Source organism: Leptosomus discolor, chromosome 26 (genome assembly GCF_034619465.1).
Source record: "Leptosomus discolor isolate bLepDis1 chromosome 26, bLepDis1.hap2, whole genome shotgun sequence".
Taxonomy (NCBI): domain Eukaryota; kingdom Metazoa; phylum Chordata; class Aves; order Leptosomiformes; family Leptosomidae; genus Leptosomus; species Leptosomus discolor.
In genome coordinates, this window is record NC_141416.1 from 1168506 (window position 1) to 1188930 (window position 20425).

Below are 20425 nucleotides of genomic sequence, written 5' to 3' on the forward strand. Positions count from 1 at the left end.
TCTTGCACCCCCAAACACACATTTCCCCCCCCCAGGGAGGCCTGGGAGCTCCTCACCGAGGGGGGGGGGGGGTGTGGGGGTGTGCTCCCCTCCACGAAATCAGCCACACGCCGTCACAGGAGGCATTTAATTAACATATAATATATTTTAAAAAATAATAATAATAATAAATCACTCTGGCTCCCTCCCGGGCACGGGGGGGGGGGGAGGAGGGGGAACGCAGGTCCGGGGTCCCAGGTCCCCCCGCCTGCGGACGGGGCCCCCGTGCTCCCCCAGGGACGGGGGGGGGGGGGGGGGGGGGGGCAAAGTTACAAGTGCTTTTCTACACGTCCCGTGGGGTCCCCGGCAGCTTGGGGGGGGGGGGGGGGGGGGGGGGGGGGAGGGGCTGGGGGTACATATGGGGCGCAGCTGGGGGGGGCGGGGAGCAGGATTTCTCCTTAAACATGATGATTAGCCAGGAAAAAAAAAAAAAAAAATAAAAAGAGAAGCGGCCCCCCTACACCCTCCCCCCCACCTCCCCGGGGGTCTCTACCTATGGGGTTATGTACAGCTGCCCCTGGGGGGGGACGGGAGCCCCCTCTCCACCAGGATTTGGGGGGGGGGGGGGGGCCAGAGAGCGCCTGGCTCACATCATCCCCCCCGCTTCCCACCAGCTCCGGTGTCCCCCAGCCCCATTCTCCAAGGGGGGCGGGGGGGGGCGGGGGGAAGCCAGCGGTGGCCCCACCGTTTTACCGGAAGAAAAGTGAAAAAGGGGGGGGGGGGGGGGAGGTATTTGGGGAGGGGGAACGGGGCGGGTGGGGTTTGGGGGGGTCCGCGGGCAGGCGGGGGGTGCTGGCGGAGCCCCTGGCCCCTCACTGGAGGCGGTCGGTGCGGAAGGAGTCCTCCACGGCCGGGTCGGTGAGCAGGGCGTAGGGGGTCGCTCAGCATGTTCAGTCCGTCCAGGGTGAGGGGCTCGATCTTCAAATCCTCCTCCAGCCCCAAGGCCGTCGCGTCCACCTCGAAGCCGGGGACGCCGGCCAGCGCCGTCGCGATCTCCTTGGAGATGCCGGGGGGAGAATCCCCTGGGGGGGGGGGGGGGGGGTAAGGGGAAGGGAGGTGGTTTAACACCCACATCCCGCTCCTCCTCCCACCCCCCCCCCCGGTGCCCCCTTGCCCACCCACCCACCCACCTGTGAGGATGATGTTGGGGATGGGGCCGTGGCGGCTGCAGTTGCTCAGGTTCTGCCGGTTGAGGACGTGGGGGTCGTAGGCGCCCTCGGTGGGGGGGTAGCTCAGCGTCCCCAGCTCCTCGGGGAACCCGCCGCTATTGCCGGTCGGGCTTTCCCCCATCCCGAACTGCTCGAACTGTGGGGAGATGGGGGGGGGGTGGGGGGGAGGGGGTTATGGGGACCAATATCCTCGCCGTGACCCCCCAGCACCGTGTGTGTGTCCCCCCCCCCCCGGGAGCACTCACGCTGCCCAAGCCGAAGTCGCTCAGGGACTGTCCTGCTGCTGCTGCTGCTGCTGCAGGGAGGCGTTAGGCGGGTACTGGGGGGGGTACGGCCGCTGCGGGGGCCCGCTGGGCGGCACGGGGGGCCGCACCGGTGGGGCGGGGGGCAGTGCCGGCTGCGGGGGGGACTGCACGGGCTGGTGCAAGGCTTTCTGGCTCGGCTGGGACGGCAGGAGCAGGCCGGGCTGGCTGTAGGAGTACGGCGGGAGCCGCTGGTCGGCCGGCAGCTTGCTGGTGTCCAGGGGCACCCCCTGCGGAGAGAGCGGAGATGGGGGGGGGGGGGGTCAGTCAGCACCCACTCCAGCGCCCACCAGGATCTGGCCCCTCTGCTGGGTTCCCCAGCGCCCCCCCCCCCCCCCCCCCCCCCTTGGTCTCCACCAACCCCCGGTGCCTCCCCCAGCACCGGGAGCGGGTTGGGGAAGAGACCGTTGCGATCCGGGGCAAGACCCCAAATTTCAGCACCCGGCGCCAAAACCCTGCACCCAGCCCCCTGCCGCGGGGCCAGGCTCCCCCAATCCGGAGCGGGGAACCCCCGGGGTGGGGGAGCCGCGGCTGGGACTCGCCGTGTCGTGTGGTGTCGTGTGTGTGGTGTGTGGGTCCCCCCCGCCCCGCCCCGCCGCCTCCACCATTCCCAACCGAGCGGAGCTCCCTCTCGGTGGGGAGGGGTCCGCGGGCTGGGATGGAGCAGGGGGGAGGAGGGGGGGGGGGGGAGCGAGGGGCTTCCCTGGCGTGTGGCGGAGATGAGGATGGAAACGAGACACGAGAGAGTCGGAGGGAGGAGGAGACGGAGGCGAGCGCGGCACAGGGGGGCCGGCGCGGGCGATGGACCATGCATACCTGGGTGATGGAGGACAATGTGGGTGACATTGTTGGTGAGAACTGTTTGGGGTGCTGCCTCCTGGAGTCGCCACCCATTGGGAGGGTGAGGGGGCTGAGCGGGACCCGTCGGCGGGGCGAGGTGTTTATGGACGCCTGCACCATGGGGGCGTAGGAAGAGCCGCTCAAGCCGGAGGGCAGGCTGGGGTTGCTGGGGGAAGACTGCATGGGCTGGCTGCGGGGGGACGTGGGGAGGGAGGGGTTGCTGAGCGAGGAGGAGAGGGAGGAAGGCAGGGACTGGTTGGAGAGCGAGGAAGGGATGGAGGAGCTGCTTTGGGAGGACTGGAGTGAGGGGTTGCTGAGGGAGGACTGGAGCGAGGGGCTGCGCAGGGAGGCCTGGAGGTTGGGATTGCTAAGCGAGGACTGCAGGGACGGGTTACTCAGGGAGCTCTGCATAGGTGAGGTAAGTCCTGTGGGGACAAAAAAGAAGAGACACCACCGTTACCCACGGAATCGCCCCGCGCCCCTGGCTCTCCTCCCCGGGCCGGGCCAGGCTGGGGCTCCCCGTCTGCCCCGGGTGGGATGGAAGGTGACGGAGGCGACCAAAACGATGGAGACAGACACACAGACACACACAGACACACACACAGACACGCACCCCCTCGGCCAACGGGACGCTCCGGCTCGGCAAGCGGAGGGCGCCGGGGCAGGAGCCGGGTGGGCGGCGGGGCTCCGCCATCCCACCCCCTTTCCCCGTGGGACAACCCCCCCCCACCTCCGACACCATCGGAACCCGCAGCTCTCCCCACCCCGCTCCCAGGCTGCGGCGTCTCCATCCCAGGCTGGGATCGCCCGGCGAGGCCGATCTCCGCCGCAGCCGGCTCGGGGGGGGGGGGGTCCCGTCTCCCCCAGGCCCCGCCAAGGCTGCGGGCAGCTCCCCACCGGGGGAGGGGGGGGGGGGGCGCCGCTCTCTCGGCTCCCCACACCGGCCCCGTCCGTCCCAGCAGCCGGTCCAGCCGCCCCGGGTCACCGGCTCCGGCGTCTCCCTGCCCGCCGGCAGCGGCAGGACGGGGCTAGCCCTCACCTGGCGAGTCGTAGCCCGTCCCCAGCCCCATGCCGCCGCTGATGCCGAGGTGCGTCATGGTGTTGGCCAGGTTGCTGGTGCTGTTGCCCCCGCTCAGGCTGGGGTAGGTGGTCTCGTCCGGGTCGAGGGGGGTGGGCAGCGGGGAGGGGAAGTGCAGGTTGGTGAGGTCGGGGAGGGAGCCGCCCGTGTTGAGGGCCGAGGGGATGAGGGGGACGTTGGCAGGTTGATCCGGGGATGGAAATATGCTGGGGGGGCGGGGGAGGGAAAAGAGAGACACGCTCAGCGTGGGAACGCCGCTGCCGCCTCCTCCTCCTCCTCCAGCAGCCCCCTCCCAGCAGCCCGCTCCCCCCCCCAGCTCCAGCCCCTTTTCCACAGCCACCCGTGCGCTGGGGCTGCCCAGCCGTGCCCCCCCCCCGCCCCAGGACTTACTGGATCCCAGGGACTTCGCAGGAGCGTGGACGGGCCGAGGAGGAGGAGAGCTACGAAATCCAAGAGGAGTGAAGTGAGGCCGGGACGCTGAACCTGCGCTGCCCCCCTCCCTGCCCCCCCCCCAAGGCCGGGGCCAGCCGCGGTTTGAGGAAGGCAGAGCCACCCCCGGCGCCGGTGTCGCAAGCCCCCGCGGGCAGGAAGCGGGCAGGGGGGCGGGCAGGGGGGCGCAGGGGGGCGGCTTGCTCGGGGTTCCTTCCCCCGCACCCACCTTCTTGGCGTCCCAGGGCTTCAGCGAGTGCTTGTTGTCGTCGAAGGTCTCTTCGATGGGAGGCACTTGGAAAACAAACACTGGCGGGGGGGGGGGGGGGGAGCAGGGGGTCAGCGCGGCGCAGCCCACCCGCACCCACCCTGGGGGCACCGATCGGTCCTGAGGGGGGGTAATTACAGACCCACCCGCCACGGAGGGGTCCCCGGGCACCAGCCCCCCCACATCCCACCCCACTGCCCTGACCGCAAGGCGGGGAGGGGATGGGTCTGTGCCGGGCTCGGCGCGGCACTGCGGGGCGCAGGCAGGCGCTCACCTTTACTGTCCGTGTCCCCGTCCAGGAATCCTGCGAGAGAGAGGGGACCCTCAGAGGCGGCACGGGGGGGGGACACACACACACACACATCCCCCAGCGTCCCCCAGCCCCACGAAGGGCACGGGGGCTGCTGCGTGACCCCGCTGCGGAGGGACAGGGCTCCACACGGTCCCCCCGGAGTCCTCAAGGGGTGGCCCTGGGGGTCCCGAGGCAGCTGGGTGGAGGTGGGGAGCAGCGGGGTCCCGCTGGGGGGGGGGGAAGGGGGGGCGGGGGGTGCAGGGACACTCACCGCTGCGGCGGCCGGGCGGCGGGGCGCCCTGCGAGGGGCCCAGGTAGGCGTCCTGGGGGTTGGGGTTCATCACGCTCGTGTGAAGCGCCGAGTCGGAATTTGTTCTGACGCGGAAAAGGAAAAGCGATCGTCGGGGAGGGGGGCCCAGGCTCGGCCCTCGCCCCCCACCCCTCATTTACAGCAACAGACCCCCCCCCCACGGTCATCCCCGGGGATGGTGGGCGAGAGCAGGGCCAGGGCAGCAGGCAGAAAAGGGGAAGAGCAGGGGGAGGAAGGGAAACACGGAGCACGGGGGGGGGGGGGGGGGGGTTCGCTGGAGGAACAACCGTCTCCTCCGACGCCCCGGAGGGATGCCAAGGGGTTCTGCGGGGACCCCATCCCCTCCTGCCACCCTTCGGTCCCTCGCCCAGCGCTCCCAGACACGCTGGGCCTTGCCCCGGCCTCGTCTGCTCTGAAGGGAACGGCTCTGCCGGCACACGGGAAGACGGGGTCCCCTGGAGACCCTTTGTTTCCCCCGGAGGGGGGGGGGAGGGGGGGCCCTGGAGGGGCTGGGGGCAGAGGACCCGGGGGGGGGGGATCTTACACCCATTGTGTTCCCAATTAGTTGGTCTCGGAGCGGATGAGTGCGGGGAGGGGCTGGGAAAAGGCCGCTCGAGCGAATGACGCGTCCTGGGCCCGCACAAGGGGGATATTGTTCGGCTGCGGCGCAGCTGGGCGGCAGGAAGCTCCCCCCGGCCGCCCATGGGACGCAGCCCCCCTCCTGCGCGGGGCCCAGCCGGGGAGCGATGGGCTCCTCCGCGCCGAGAGGTGCCGGCACCGCTCCCCGCACCGCCCCGTGGGAGCCACGGCGGCGGCAGCATCGGCAACGAGCCCCGAGCCCCGGCTCGCCCCGCCGAGACCCCCGCTGTGCCCCCCCCCCCCCGAAAGGCCAGGGCTCCCCGGGACCGGCAGGAGCAGCTCCTCAAACCTCGCGGTTCCCCGCTGAGTTCCCAAAAGTTGGCCCGATCCCCCCCGCCCAGGGGCTGCGCTGGCCCCGTGCCGGGCAGCGGCCGACCGAGCGGCCGCGGCAGGAGGCAGCGCCAGGTCCTCGTCCGACCCGGCAGGGGCAGCCCCGGGGGTCACCCTGCCCTGCGCCCAGGCACCCCGCGCCCCCAAAAGCGGCTCCCGAGGGAGCTCAGAGCGGCTGCGGGACCACGCAGCCCGCGGAGGCGCAAGGGCCGCGCCAAGCCCAGGGTGCCCAGGGCCACCTTCCACCCCAGGGGTTGCCCCAAGGTCCCTTTCCCTCCTCCTGAGGGACTGGAGCGGCTACAACCAGGGCCGTGCCCACCCTGGGGGTCCTGGGGAGGGGCTGGAGCCCGGCTTAGAGTCGGGGAAAGAGAGAAAATGGAATAAAAAAAGATCATTCACCTGTTGAGAGCCGACGGCAGCCTAAACAAATGTCCTTTCTCCATGGGAAAGTTACCCCAGGGCATGGTCCTTTGGAAGGAGAAAGAGCAGGGTTACTGGGGGGGCACGAGAGGGGGGCACAGGGCGGCACTGCCCCCCAGGAGGGAGGGAGGGTTCGCAGTGGGGAGGCCGAAGGCAGCAGGAGGAAGGGACGGGTGGGATCTCTCCATGTGACAAACCCCCGAGTACCAAGAGTCGATGCCGTGACGGCTGGGGGCAGCAGAAAAGGGTCTCTGGGGCAAGGCTTGGCGGGGGTCTCCATGCCCCAGAGCAGGGGGGTCACGGGCCAGAGGCCTCCCTCCCCTCTAGCAGTGCCCAGGGAGAAAGAGCCAAGCGAAGGCAGCTGTTTGGAAGCAGGACGAAAGCCCTCCCCGAGCCCGGGGCGAGGGATTCGCAGCAGCGAGATGCTCTCGGGGACGGCTCCTGGGAGCCCAAGGCCCCGCGGGGGAGGGCGACCGTGCTCGCTGCGAGTGCCGGGGAGGATCTGACGCCCCCTCTTCTTCCACGGGGGGGGGAAAAAAACCCAACCCCAGGCTTTGCCCCAGGAGATCGGAGAGGGCCCCCGACGGCGGCGGGGCTGGGGGAGGACGTGCTGGGGGACGAGGCTCCGACCCGGCCCAAGGACAAAGCGCCAGACGCACCACGAACCTCCCAGCGGAGCCCCGGCACCGCGTGGCACGACCCGGCGTGGCCACCCGCCACCCGCCACCCGCCACCCGCAGCACCCGCGGCCCCTCGAGCTCCCCCCGCCCCGAGAGGGCGGCCACGCCGCGGCGGGCACCGAGGCACGGGCACGGCACGAGCCCCGGCAACCAGCCCCCCTCGGGCCGGGGGAGGAGAGCGGCGCCGAGCACGGCCCTTCCGATGCCAGGGCAGCCTGGAAAAGAAATCCCAGGAGCCTCGAGCGGCCGCTGGAAGGGCTGAACCGAGCCCAAGCGGCTCCTGCGTGGAGCCACAGCTCGCCGGGACCTCCGTGGGACGGAGTCGAGGCTCGGGGCACGCTCGGGCTTGGCCAGCCAGCCCCGTCCTCGCCCGCCCCCGGGGGCCAAGGGCCGGAGCACGCAGGGGCTCGGCCGCCCGGTGATTCACCTCGGGCAGGAGCCCTCTTTTCCCGCTGTCCCGGCACGTGGAGGCCGCCCCGCATGCCGGAGCCGGCTCTTTTGGGCACGACGAAACGATTCCTCCTTAAAACTCCCACCCCTGCGGGACGGTGGCCAAGAGCAGAGATGGGGCGGGGGGGGGGGAGACCTCCCAGCCCTCCTCCTGGCATCCCAGCGGTTCTCTCTGCCCTCCCGGCTCCCAGTTTGCCCCGTGCAGCCAGTTTGTCCCGCCCAGCGGGTACGGGAAGCCACATAAATCCTCCCTGCCTGTGGCGAGGGACCCTCCGGCCCACCTGCCTGTTTCCAAACCTCCGGGTGCTCTTTAGCACAGAGCAAGGCCCAGGGCTCCAGCGACCCCGCAGACCCAGGGAGGCGGCGGGCTGGAAACGGGCGTCCGAAAAATAAGCACCGGGGGGCAAGAAAACGGGGGGGGTCTTTACCTCCTCCAGCTGGGCTCGGGCGGAGGCGACAGGTAGGTGGGTCCGTAGGGAGAGCTGTCGATGTGAGGGGCACGTTAAGGGCCAAACGGGGGGCAGAGGGCTGAGCCGCCGGCGTGCCGGTGCCCAACGCAACCCCGCAGGCGGGCCAGGGCAGCACGCCTCGCTAAACCCAAGGAGACTGGGAGCGCTGGGAGCACTGGGATCGGGGCAGGAGCCCCGGCGGCGAGAGAAAAGGCTGCCTGCCCCCCCCCCGCCCCCCGCCCCCCCGCCGGCGGGGCAGGAGGGAGCGGGATAAAGGATATCTGGCGGACGTATCGGCGAAGCGGGGACATCATCCGGCGCGGGTCCCGCTGCACTCGCTCCACCAGGCCGTGGTGCCGGGTGCTGCGCGTGGAGTCCAGCGGGGAGTGCAAGGGGCCCTGCGGGGAGGAGACACCGGGCTGAGCCCACGGGGGGCTGCGAGGGAAGCAGGGGGGGGCGGGGGGAAGCTCCAAATCAGGCCCGCCACCCCCCCCAGCGCTGCCGGGGGCACGGAGCTGGGGCCAGGCAAAGGTTTCAGTGCAGAACAGCCCCACGTCCCCATCTGGCCCCAACTGCAGCCCACGCCACGGCTCTTCATCCTCCCCCACGCCCACCCGGAGTCCTGACGCAGCTCCTGACACCCCCTTCCCCAAGGGGCAGCCCCCCCAGACCCGCCCCAGCCGGCGGAGCGGGCGCTGCTCACCTGGAAGTCGGCGACGCCGCTGCCGATCTGGTTGACGTTGGGCAGGGAGCCGCTGTAGTAGGGTCCCCGGCTGTGCGCCAGCCTCAGCTTCTGGGCCTGCAGCTGGGCCAGGGGAGGGGAGGCAGGTCAGGGGAGGGGGCGCCAGGAGGCACCCCGGCGTGCTCCAAAACTCCCCCGTCGCCCCCCGAGACATCCCCATGGCGGTGGGTCATCCCCGCTCTCTCCCTCCCGCAGCTGAGCCACACGAGCTTGCCCCAACACACGGTATCGAGCCCCCCAGGGTGTCCCGGGGGGGGGGGGGGGGACGTGGCCCCCGAGCGAGGCACACCGGAGCCAGCCGCCCTCAGGAACCGGGCGGGAGCGGGCCAGGAGGGCTCGAGGTGCCCGACAACCCTCCGCTCCAAAGCCACCGAAGGCGGAGGCGCCCTCGCAAGGGACTTTCCTCTCCCCGCGGGTGCTCTGGTGCAGGAAGGATGCTGAGCACCCGCCGCGTTCAGCTGCCCGGAGCGGGGAAAGCCACGGCTCCCCCACGGGCTGCAGCACCCACCTCCCCGGAGCAGAGGCTGGGCCCAGCCCAGTTCCCCCTCCCCAAACAGCCGAAGCCCCCAGGCCCGCCCGAGGGGGCTCCGGGCTCCCCGGGCAGCGGGTCAGCGCGGCCCCTTCGATCCGGAGGCGCCGGCTTTTCCAGCAAGAGCCTCACCCACCCCAAAGACGGTCCTGGGGCTGTCGGCAACACCAGTGCCACAGCCCAAAAACTGGGGGAGATCCCAGCTTGGGGCCGGGGCTCCGGCAGGGCGAGCAGGAAGGGCTGCCGGCTCGGCTCGGCTCGGCTCGGCACGGCACGGCACGGCAGCCCGCCGGCTCCTGGCGCTGCTCAAGGCCGAGGGAAGGAGTCACGGCAAAACGCAGGCGGGAGATAACGGGGTCTGGACACCCGCCGACAGAGCAAAACCCCGGGGCCCTGGGGCAGCACCAGCACCGAGCTGGCCCCAAAAACCCCCTCCTGCCCCGCAGCCGGGCGGGGGTTTGACCCCCCAGGAGCGGAGCAGAACTTCCTCATCCCGCCCGCGGCAGGAAGGCGCTCCGCTGCCCGCGTCCCGGGAAAGGGCACGGCCCCCGCCGTCCCCTCCGGCCCCGGGAGACGGCCCGTTGCCCCTCTCCGACATCCCACCGGGGCACGAGGCTTTCCCGGATCCCAACCCACAAAGCCAAGGCCAAGCGCAGGCGGATCCACCTTCCCTTGGGAGCCCGGGGGTCCCTGAGCAGACCCACGCACCGGCCAGCCCCAGCGCTCCTCGGTCCTGGACAAACCCCAAGGAAAGAGGAGACGAAGCACGAAAAGCAGCTCGGAAATGGGCTGCAGCCGGGAAACCTGCGACAGCAAATTCCCAAGCTTAAGACCAGCGAAATCCAGATCCAGGAGGAAAAAAATAAATAAATAAATAAATAAAATTTAAAAAACAAGGAGAAAAAAAACGGGAGATTTAGTCAACAGCTGGCTGCGCTGGCACTGCAGGATTAGCGCGAGGAGCTGCGCTGGGGCTTAAGGTCTTGGGATCCTGCTCTGTTCTCCGAGCCAGGGTCCCTGCGGGAGCCGGCAGAGCCAGACGAGGCCGAAATCAGGCAGCGGCCAGAAAAAACCCTCCAGGAAACACAAAGCAAAGCTTGAGGGGGCTGTTACACCCCCCCGCCGCGGCGGGAGCGGGGCACCCCAGAGCTGGGCAGCAGCCCCCCCCCCCCCCAGCCGCCTCTCCCCCAGCGAGGAGCCACGAAACGGAGGCGCCCGTGTGGGGCACGAGCCGCTGGCGCGACGGCGACGGCTCCTCGCCCGCAGCTCTGCGGGCGAGGACGGAGGGGACCCGAGGGGGCCGGGACCCCCTCCTTGGGACCAGCTGCTGTCCCAGGCCGCGCTGCTCTGCGCCTCTCCGGGGGCTGCAGGTCCCGTGTGCGGGGAGCAAACTCGCCGAGGAAGCGTCGCCGGGCAGGGATCAGCGGGGAGGACAGTCCTGCTGCCTCTCCCCCGGCTTCGCTGCACATTAACCAGCTGTTTGCTGTGCAAACACGCTCCGGGAGGCTCCGGCCCCGCTCCCAAACTCACCGGCGATGCGCGGGTCGCGGCTCCCGCCTGCCGTCCCGCCGGGAAAGGGGACAAAAACCCCTCTGGAGAGCTGCCCCTGCCCCGGGGACGGGGCCTCGGCTCAGCGAGGGAGAGCCCCGCGCCGCTCCCTCGGGGTCGGTGGGACCTTGTCCCCCTCCCAGCAACAGCCTCGGCTCCGTGGGTGTCAGGTCAGCGCTGCCAGGGTGCCGGCAGGGCTCTCCCACCCAGCACCCCCTTTTGGAAAGGCCTGAGGGGTTTTGCTCCCTTCTTCTCCCAGTCCCACGGCGACACACGAGCCTCCCCGTCAGCGGTCCCTGTCGCAAGAGCCTCTGCGTGTCTCCGGCTCCCCAGTCCTCTCCCCTCGGCTCCTCCATCCCGTATCTCCGCCGGGAAGGACGACGCTGGCTGCCGGCCCCCGCGGCTGCCGGCACAGCGACCCGCGGCACTGCCGAGCCCGGCACAACCCGCCTCTCCGGGAGCTGAAAACCGGCCAGACCCCGATTTTGGCACACAAGACCCGCCATCCCCACCGACTCCAGTCCCTGCCGACTCCCCGGGGGCCAGCACCGGGCGAAACACAAACCGGAGCCGATCGTCCCCTCTCAACAGCTTCCCCTGCCCGGGGAACCCACGTCCCCGGAGGAGCCCTCGGGGGACACCGACTCCCCCTCCCCAGAAGCTGCCGAGCGGTTTTGCCGGCCCGGAACGGGCTCCCTCATCCTCGCTCCCGATGCTGGGATTTTCTCAGGCTCCGGCCGAGCTAAATTTAAGCATCTCCAGGGATGAAGCAACGGCGGGGAGGACCGACCCAAACCTCCTGAGGGTCCCCGGTGCCCGGGGGCAGACCCCGCCGGTGGAGGATCGCCCGGCAGAAGCGACGAGGGGCTGCGACACAGCGGGAGCCCGTCCCAGCGCCGCGGGCGCAGGGATCCCACCCCGGCAAAGCCACAGGTGCCGCAGGCGGCGAGTCGCTTTTTTTCCACCCCGGTCACCGGGACTCGTGGGCTCGGAAGCGGAGGCGGCAGACGGCCCGTACCGGGGGGAACCCACGGGCCGGAGCGAGCCACGTGCGAACCCTCACCGAAAAACCCCGAGGCCGAACGAATAACTCGAAATAAAGCCCACGGGGAGGAGGAGCGGGGTGCAGGTGGGCACCCGCGGAAGGAGAAAGTCTTGCAGGTGGGGGGGTTGGCCCCCTTCCCGCCCCCCCTCGCCCCCCAAATACAGACCCCAAGCCTCGGGGCGATGCCCACCTCTTCTGTACCCCCTCCCAGCCCCTTTGGGCACCCGCCTGAGCTGCCCCCCCTGCACCCCGCTCCCTCTGCACCTCCTGACACCCACCCTGCACCCCCAGCGGAACCCCCGCTACCCCAGAAGACACCCCCTCCTTTCCATCTGCGCCCCCGAACGCCCCCCCGGAACCCCGACTCCCCCACAGCCCCCCCATCGCTCACACAGCCCCCGGCCCCTTCTAACCCCCCCCCCCCCCGAGCCTTCACTCAGCCTCCAGCCCCCTCACAGCCCCCAGACCCCCCCCCTCCTTCACGACCCCCTCCCCCCCCCCGGGCCCTCACAGCCCCGGGCCGCCCCCACAGCCCCCGCCCCCCCCTTCCAACCCCCGGCCCCCCGCCCCGGGCCCGTCGCGCATCCGGCGGGGGTGGTTGCGGGGCGGCGGGGGGGGGGGAGGCCGCGGCGGCGGCGCTGCTCACCCGGGTGGAGCAGATCTCCATCATCACCTCCTCGAAGGCCGCCGTCTCCTCCGCCTGCCGCTGCTTCTGCAGCGCGATCTTCTCGCTGAACTTCCGCGGGTTGGAAGCGCCGGCACCGGTGGAGGAACCAGCACCGGGCCCGGGCCCGGGCCCGGCCCCCGCGCCCGCCGCCGCCATCTTCCCTTGCTCGGGCCGCTCCGGCCGCCGCCGCCGCCGCCGCCGCGCGGGGGATGCTGGGGCGGGGAGTCCGCGGGCCGGCGCCGCCGCTGGGCCGCCGCCGGGCGGGGAACTACAACTCCCAGCAGCGCCCTCGGCGCGCCCGCAGGGGCCGACGGGAAATGGAGTCCTCCGGGCTTCCTTCCCCCCCCCTTCCACAGCGGGGAGGGGGCGCCCCCGCGGAGCGCAGGGGTGGGGAGGGCGGGGCCGACTACAAGTCCGGCGTGCACCGCGCGGGCTCCGCCCTCCCCCGGGATGGGGAGGTGCTGGGGGCGGGGCGAGGCGGTAACGGGGCGGGGCGAGGCGGTAACGGGGCGGGGCGAGAGGCAGCGCTGCGGGGCGAGACTGGATGGGGGGGGCAGCAGGGCGGGGGGCTGATGGGCAGGGGGGCAGCCATACTGGGCGGGGGGGGAGCATCAGGGTCACCCCCCCGCCCCACGGCTGGGAGCAGCGCAGACACCCACCCCCCCCCCGCCCCCAAAATTGCAGAGGGCTGGGTCCCCCCCCCAGCCCATATAGGCCCGATGGGGGGAGCATGGGCCCCCCCCGGGCACTTTAAACCACCCCCCCCCAGGTACTGTCAGTCCCCCCCCCCGCCAATATCGCAGCCCCCCCCTCCCAACCGCCCCCCCCCCCAGAAGAGGCAGCACCATCAGGTCCAGTCCTTTATTTGCTTCATCCAACACCTCCCCCCACCCCAAGGGGCAGGGGGGCTGGGGGGGCCGGTGCTGTGTGTGCACCCCGGAGCACCCGCCTGCGCTATAAGGGCACTTGTTGGGGGGGGGGGGACACGACACACACGACACACTCACACACCCTCCCCCCTGTCTGTGGGGGGGGCAGCACCGTTCCCCCTGTGCGGCTGGGGAAACTGAGGCATAGGGCTGAGCCTCACCCTGGGGGTTGGGGTCCCAGCAGGCCAACACACACACCCACACACGCACACACCCCCCGCCCCCCGGGGTGCGCAGGGGGGCTCAGCCTCATGTGGGGGGGTGTCCCAGCCCCACACACACCCTCCCTGGGGGGCGCAGGGGGACTGGGGGCAGCCCCTGGAGTGGTGCTTTGGCACTTGCACGGAGGAGAGGGGGCAGAGGGGAACCCCTTTCCCTGGGGCCCTACGTGGGGGGGGGGGGAAAGGGGGAAATCCCCCTCCCCAGGGAGGGGGTGGGAGGAGGGGGCGTGTCAGATCTTGATGAAGAGGATGGCGGTGACGAGGGCAAAGCCAGCGAGGAGCAGGATGACCTTGGGGACGCGATGCTGGGGGACCCCCAGCTCCTGGGGCAAGATCTCCAAAAAAGTGATGTAGAGGAACGTGCCGGCCGCCAACCCCTCCAGCACCCCCCGGCACAACCGCTGCCGCAACCCCGCGCCCGCCGCCACCACCGTCCCCAAGCCCACGCCCAGAGGGGACATCATGGCGAAGAGCACCAAGCAGGCCGCCACCGCCGGCGCCCGCAGGCGGCCCCGCAGCAGCTTCAGCGCCAGGCTGAAGGCCACGGCGCATTTGTGCAGCAGCAGGGCCAGGCAGACGCGCAGCACGGCCCCCTCGGCCTCCTGCAGCCCCCAGCGCCAGCCCCTCCAGCACGGCGTGCAGCGCCAACGCCAGCACCAGCAAACCGGCGCGGACGGCACCGCGGGCGCTGGGCGCGGGGGGCTGCGGCGAAGGGGTTTGGATGGAACCGGAGGGGAGCAGCAGCGCCCGCGTCTCCTCCGGGACGGACGACGACGACGACGGCGGCTCCCGCTGCGCCAACGCCACCTGCTCCAGCACCAGCACCAGGAAGAAGCCCATGGCCAGGATGAACTCCGGCAAGGGGAACTGCAGCTGGGAGGGGTGGGGGGAAAGGGGGGGGCTCAGGGTCTGCCTGCACCCGGCCCTGCCTGCACCCGGCTCTGCCTGCACCCGGCCCCTGGGGAAGGAAGCCGGAGGTGACGGCTGCCGGGAAGCCATGGGCAGAGGGAGGATCTTTCCATGAGTCACGGCGGGACACGAGGGCCTCCTGGCTGGCCCCATTCCACCGTCCCTTCCCGGCTGCTCCGCCGTCACCAGCCCAGCCCTGCCAGCTCCCTCCTCGCTGTCCCCATCCCTGCTGGCCCCATCCCCACCATCCCATTCCTCCTGCCCCCACACACACTGTCCCATCCCCACCACCTCATCCCCACTGTCCCTCTTCCCACCATCCCACCCTCACTGTCCCCCTCCCCACCATCCCATCCCTACTGTTTTCTCCCCGACTATCCCCCTCCCACCACCCCACTCCCTCTTGTCCCATCCCCAACATCTTGTCCCAACTGTCCCCCTCTCCACCATCCCCTCCCCACCATCCCCTCCCACTGTCCCCCTCCCCAGCTGTCCCCTCCCCATCATCCCCTCCCCACTGCCCCCCTCCCCACAGTCCCACCCCTACCACCCCCTCCCCACCGTGTGTGTCCGCCCCCCGGCCATCCCATCTCCGCTGTCCAGCACAACCAACCCCCCGCACCCAGCTGGAGCTGCTGATCCCAATCCCAGGGACAGGGAGACCGCAAAACCCCTTGACAGGGACAGGGACCACCAGGCAGGGTCCCCAGCGGGTGCAGGACCCCTCCCTGGGCGCCCACCGTGATGCGCAGCCCCTCCAGCGCCGCGCTGATGCTGGCCAGGTAGTCAGGCAGGAGGTCGAGCAGGCAGGTGGCCAAAAAACGCCGCCGGCGAAGCAGCTCACCAGGCTGAGCACCGGGCTGTGGGCGTCTGTGGGGTGGGGGGGGACTGAGACCCCCGCTGAGACCCCCACCACAGCCCCGCACCCCGGCACCCACCAGCCCCTTTGGGGTCAGCCCTGCCCTGGGTGACAGCCCTGTCCCCAGCCTGTCCCAGACTCCCAGGAACACAGAGACCCCTGGGCCCTGCCAGACCCCCCCTTCCCCTCCCCATCAGGACCCTCCAGAGCCTGAGACCCCCCCCCCCCCAGGACACCCCGGACATCCCCAGGGCCCCCAGAACACTGAGAACCCTGGGCCCTGCCAGACCCCCCCTTGCCCCCCCCCGTCAGGACCCTCCAGAGCCCTGAGACCCCCCCCCAGGACACCCCGGACATCCTCAGGGCCTCCAGACCCCCAGACACGCCCCAGACTCTGTGGACATCCTAAGCACCCCCAGGACTCCCCCAGACCGTCTCAACCTCTGAGACCCCCCCAGACCCTCCCAGTCTCCCAAGATCCCCAGACCGCTGAGACCCTCAGACCCCCCCCAGGATCCCCCAGACCCCCCCGGACCCCTGAAACCACTCAGCCACCCAGGACCCAACCCCGGATCCCTGAACCTCCTCCCCAGAATCGCCGGACACCCCAGACCCTTGGAGTCCCTCAGGATCCCTGGACCCTCCCGGACCCCCGACCCCCCCCCCCCAGCCCCCCCGGTCCCGGTCCCGGCGGTACCGGCGGAGCTCGGGGGCTGTCGGAAGCAGCAGAGCGGGCGAGGGCCGCAGGCGAGGGGCAGCAGCAGCAGCAGCACCAGCGAGCCCAGCTTCGCCTCCAGGCCGGGCGGGGGGCGCGGCGCCGTCCGGGGCTCCAGGCCAGCTCCTCCGCCCGCTCCCGGTCCCCGTTCCTGCCGCCATCGCGCCCGGGTTCCGATGCGGGACCTTCAACGCCCGCCGCGGGGGAAGCTCCGACCCGCCGCCGTCTCGACCGCGCTTCGCATCGCCGGAGCGAACCGGAGCTACAACGGGACGGGACGGGACCGTCAAAGCGGCCGGTGCCGCCTCCCGGCCCCGGTGACGCACACCCCACCCCACCACCCCTTCCCCGTCCCGCACCGATCCCCCACCCCCGTCCCGGGGCCCTCGGTGCCCGGAGCGCCGCGGTGGGTTGGGAGAGGATCTCCGGGATGGGGCGGGGGGGTGGCCCTGGGCAGCGGGACGAGGGCTCCGGTAACGGCACAGGGGGGTTGGTGGACCGGGACCGGGCACCGGGGATCAAAGATCGGGACGGGGACCGGGATCGGGATCAAGGAAACGGGATCGGGGACCGGGTCAAGGACCGGGATCGGGCACCGGGTCGGAGACGAGATCAGGAAACGGATCGGGGACCGGTCCCGTCCCCCCCGGTGCCCCCCCCCCCCCCCCCGCCCCGCACTCACCGCTCGCTACATTGTATCCGCGCGTCCTCGGCGTTCCAAAGGGCGGAGCCGGCGCCGCGCGTCGCCAGCCAATAGCGACGCGAAAAACCCCGACGGTACCGCTGAGTGACGCGCGTCGCAGCCAATAGAAAACGAGAAGACCGGGTGCCGTGCTGGTGCCCCGGGAACGCGCGGGGGCGCGCTCCCGTGTGCGCCTCCGCCGGGGCGGGTCGGTGTCCGTGTCCCTCTCCGTGTGTGTGCCCCCACCCCGGGGTCCCGTTACCGGGTGGGCACCGACCCGGTCTGCAGCCGCAGCGAACCGGCTGCCGGGTCGTGGGGACCCGGTTCCCCCGCGGAGCCGCTCGCTGCTGCCCCCCGGTACCTCCGGGACGCTGTACCGGGGCAGCCCCAGCCCGGCTCGCCCCGGTAGCCCAGCCGGCCCCCCTGTAGCCCCCAGTAGAGGTGGGAGGGCTCCGGGCCACGGCGGGGGAGCGCGGCCCTCCCTTCTCCCGGTGTGAGGCTCCGGGGGGTGGGACTTGGCTGGGTTTGCCCGGGATACCGGAGATCCTGGTGCCCAGCCCCGGGACCGGGCGGAGGCGGCTGCGCAACCGGGAAACAAGGTGGGGAGCGGGGGGCACCCCGAGGAACGCTGGGGCGGGGATCTGGGGGTGCCCATCCCCGCTGCGTCCGGGCACGGAGCCGGCAGAGGGTCCCGCCGTCCCTCACCGGACCAAACAGCGGGCAGCACCCGGGGCCGGGGGGGGTCCCCAAGCACCCCCCCCACTCACTCTTCAGCCCAGGTGATGGAGCCGGAGGCACCGGAGCTCCTGAAGCCGCAGGACGGGCTCTTCCGGGCAGCACCTTCCCCGCTCCCCCCTCCTCCGGCGGCTCGGAGCGCACCGGCCCAGGGCTGGCGGCTCCCCGAGGACGGCGTGAGTCGGTGGCGACGGGGGGAACGGGGCCGGGAGAAGCCCCCGCCAAGGACCCCAGAGCCTGGGGAGGGGTCCCCATCTCCCCTCCAGCATCTCTCTCCTCCCCCCCCCCCCCTCCCCGCCCCCAGGGGAGCAAAGCCGAGGAGCTGCTGGCGGCAAACCCCGACGAGGTTTGTGGCCTGGGGGCCGCAGCTCCCCCCGTGCCAGCCCGGACCCCCCCCGGCCCGACGAGCCCCCCGTCGCCACCCTCTGCGAGGTGGTCTGTGACTTCAGCCCCCCCCTGCCCGGCAGCGTCATCTCCATCCAGCTGGGTCAGTGGCGTTTGACACCCCCGCCCCCCCGGGGACAGGGCAGAGAGCAGAGCGGCTCCCCCCGCCCCCCCCCCCCCCCCCGGTTAAGGGCAGGCAGGAGCAGGCAGGGCACGGCCGCCTTTCCCCCTTGCAGACCACTGGCTGTGCCCCACGCTGCTCCCCAGCTCCTGCACCATCAACGAGCTGCCCGCTGCGCCCCTGCCCGCCCCCCTGCCCGCGGTGAGTCCCTGCAGCCCCCCCTGCCCGTGTGCCCCCCCCCCCCTCACCGCTGCCAGGCACCCCCAGCCCCGTCCCCTCTCTCGGCAGCTGCCCCTGACAGAGGAGGAGAAGCGGCTGCTGGCGCAGGAGGGGGTGACGCTGCCCAGCACCCTGCCCCTCACCCAGGTGCGTTTTGAGGGGGGACACACACCCCCAGAAACGGGGGAGGGGGGACGCGGTGTGGAGCAGGGCTCAGGCTTCCCTCCCCAGGCTGAGGAGCGGATCCTGAAGAAGGTGAGGAGAAAGATCCGGAACAAGCAGTCGGCCCAGGACAGCCGGCGGAGGAAGAAGGAGTATCTGGACAGACTGGAGAGCAGGTGGGCGCCGGCGCACGGGGGATCCGGCACATCCCGGTGAGCCGGCACGTCCCGGTGCGTCCCCTCGCTCATCCCCGTCTCTGCCCGGGGCAGGGCAGCCGCGTGCTCAGCCCTGAACCGGGAGCTGCGGAAGAAAGTCCAGGAGCTGGAGAAGCGCAACGGGTGAGGGCGGCACGGGGTGCCGGGGGTTCCCGGGGCGCCGGGACGGGCACGGTGCCGGCATCGAGCGAGGGAAGGGGACGCCAGGACCGGCGTTTGCCACCCCCTCGTCCCGCAGGTCCTGCTGCGGCAGCTGCAGGCGCTGATCACGCAGACATCCCCCCAAGGCCACCCAAACCGGCACCTGCGCCCTGGTACGGCACCGGTACCGCGCGCACCGGCATCCCCCGGACACCGCTCGGGGGCACCCGGTCACTGTCCCTCCCCGGCAGATCCTGCTCCTCTCCCTGGGCCTCATCCTCTTCCCCAGCTACAGCCCCTTCCGCCAGGGCCTGGGGGGCAGCCGGGATGGTGACAAGCCCACCGGAGGTAACGGGGGGCTGCGGGAGCCCCGGAGGGGGTGGCTGCATCTCCCCCCCACCCCCTCAGCGCTGCCCGCCCCGGTGTTCCCTGTTCCCACAGTGATCTCCAGGAACATCCTGACCCAGGGGGAGCGGCTGGGACCGGCTGGAGAAGCCCCGGGGTGGCTGTGGGTGGAAGAGCTGGGACCCGCGGCTGCAGAGGACGACGGAGCTGAGGGGGGGCACGGGAGCCCCCACCCTGGCAGGGAGCTGGGCACGAATTCCTCAGGCCGGACCCCCCCGGGGGATGTGGCGGCAGCAAAACGGGGACACGGGGACGAGATGTGACAGGCAGCGGAGAACAGCCCTGCTTTGGGGGTCCCAGGGTGGGGGGACACGCAGCCCAGCACGGGCAGGGGGTGCTGGGTGTGTGTCGTCCCCCCCCCCCACCTCCCTGGTGAATAAACCCCCGCCTGGTTTGCACCCCAGTGTGTGCTGGGGGGTCGGCGCTGAGCCCACAGCAGGGCCGTGGGGGACGGGGACCCCCTGCCCGGGGCTCCAAGAGGGGAGCAGAGCCGGCAGCACGGCTCCGCGTCGCTCCCCGTTCTCCCGGGGACAAACGCCGGCGTCGTTTCGGTGACAACGATCAGGATTTATTACACACTGCGCTCCCCAAGGCCCCCCCCCTCCCCACGCAGGCAGGGCACCCCTCAGCCGGTCCCACGGTGGGACCCGAGGCAGCCTCCGGTAGGAGTCCACGTCGATGGCGCAGGGCAGGGCCTGCCCCAGGCGCTCCGGTCCTTCTCCACCCGGTTGGGAGCAGCGGGCGAGTCGAGTCCTCCGCTCCGGGGCAGGTGGGTTCTGCTAAATGGACTCGATTTGCTTCCGGACCTTCTCCAGGGCCTTCCTGTCCAGCACACGCTGCCGACACACCACCAGCACCGCAAAGACGGCGGCGACGCCCATCATGGTGCCCACGAACCTCCAGAAAACGCGCGCCTCCATCACGGCGGAGCGACACCTGCACCCACGGGAAGAGTCAGGAACAGCCTTAGCCCCGGATCCTGCCCCGATTTTCCCCCCCCCCCCCCCGTGACCCCCTCAAGAGGCTCATGGCCGCCCCATCCCCCTTGCACCCACCTCTTGAACTCTTCCCTCTTGGAGGTGGCACAGCTGACCTGCTCAATGAAGCCCGTGGGCCTGCACTCCGCAGCACCTTCTACAACCGAGAGGCGCCCATCAGAGGCCGTGCCGGGGCAGGACCTGCCCCCCGAGCCGCCAGCGCCGGGCAGGCACGGTCCGGCCTGGCCCAGCGGGTGAGGGGGTGAGCGCAGCCCCGCCGCTGCCCGTACTCACCGTCTGGAAGCCGGAGCACCGGGCGCACCTCCTGCACCACCACGTAGTCCTCCACCCGCCAGCACTGCGTGGCCGTTACCGGCTCGCTGCGGGGAGAGCGCGGCCGCTGAGCGAGGGTTCAGCCGGGAACTCACCGGGCCCGGCCCGAGCCCCCGGCCCCCCACAGCCCTGGCCCCGCACTCACCCGAGCGCCTCTCGTCGCTCGCCGCCATCGCCACCGCCGGCCTGCGA

The 20425-nt window shown here is 71.6% G+C and overlaps 3 protein-coding genes across 3 annotated transcripts in view; all 3 read right to left on the reverse strand.

Moving 5' to 3' along the window:
• Window positions 1–851: 851 nt before the first annotated feature.
• On the reverse strand, window positions 852–12382 carry CRTC2 (CREB regulated transcription coactivator 2). Its single transcript, XM_086478428.1, is given in 16 exon segments — window positions 852–908; window positions 910–1061; window positions 1170–1344; window positions 1454–1497; window positions 1560–1740; window positions 2327–2775; window positions 3390–3634; window positions 3819–3868; window positions 4087–4166; window positions 4400–4429; window positions 4689–4792; window positions 6096–6164; window positions 7675–7736; window positions 7977–8093; window positions 8399–8500; window positions 12206–12382. Coding segments are annotated over 16 exon segments (2094 nt in total).
• Window positions 12383–13606: 1224 nt separating this feature from the next.
• Window positions 13607–16103, reverse strand: SLC39A1 (solute carrier family 39 member 1). Its single transcript, XM_086478225.1, is given in 6 exon segments — window positions 13607–13987; window positions 13989–14249; window positions 15026–15102; window positions 15105–15155; window positions 15851–16010; window positions 16092–16103. Coding segments are annotated over 6 exon segments (942 nt in total).
• Window positions 16104–19569: 3466 nt separating this feature from the next.
• Window positions 19570–20425, reverse strand: part of LOC147413578 (uncharacterized) — a 4129-nt gene continuing 3273 nt past the window's right edge. The window contains 5 exon segments of the mRNA XM_086478226.1: window positions 19570–19859; window positions 19979–20054; window positions 20191–20221; window positions 20223–20280; window positions 20379–20419. Coding sequence (XP_086334352.1) covers window positions 19703–19859; window positions 19979–20054; window positions 20191–20221; window positions 20223–20280; window positions 20379–20419 — 363 coding nt within the window. The 3' untranslated portion in view covers window positions 19570–19702.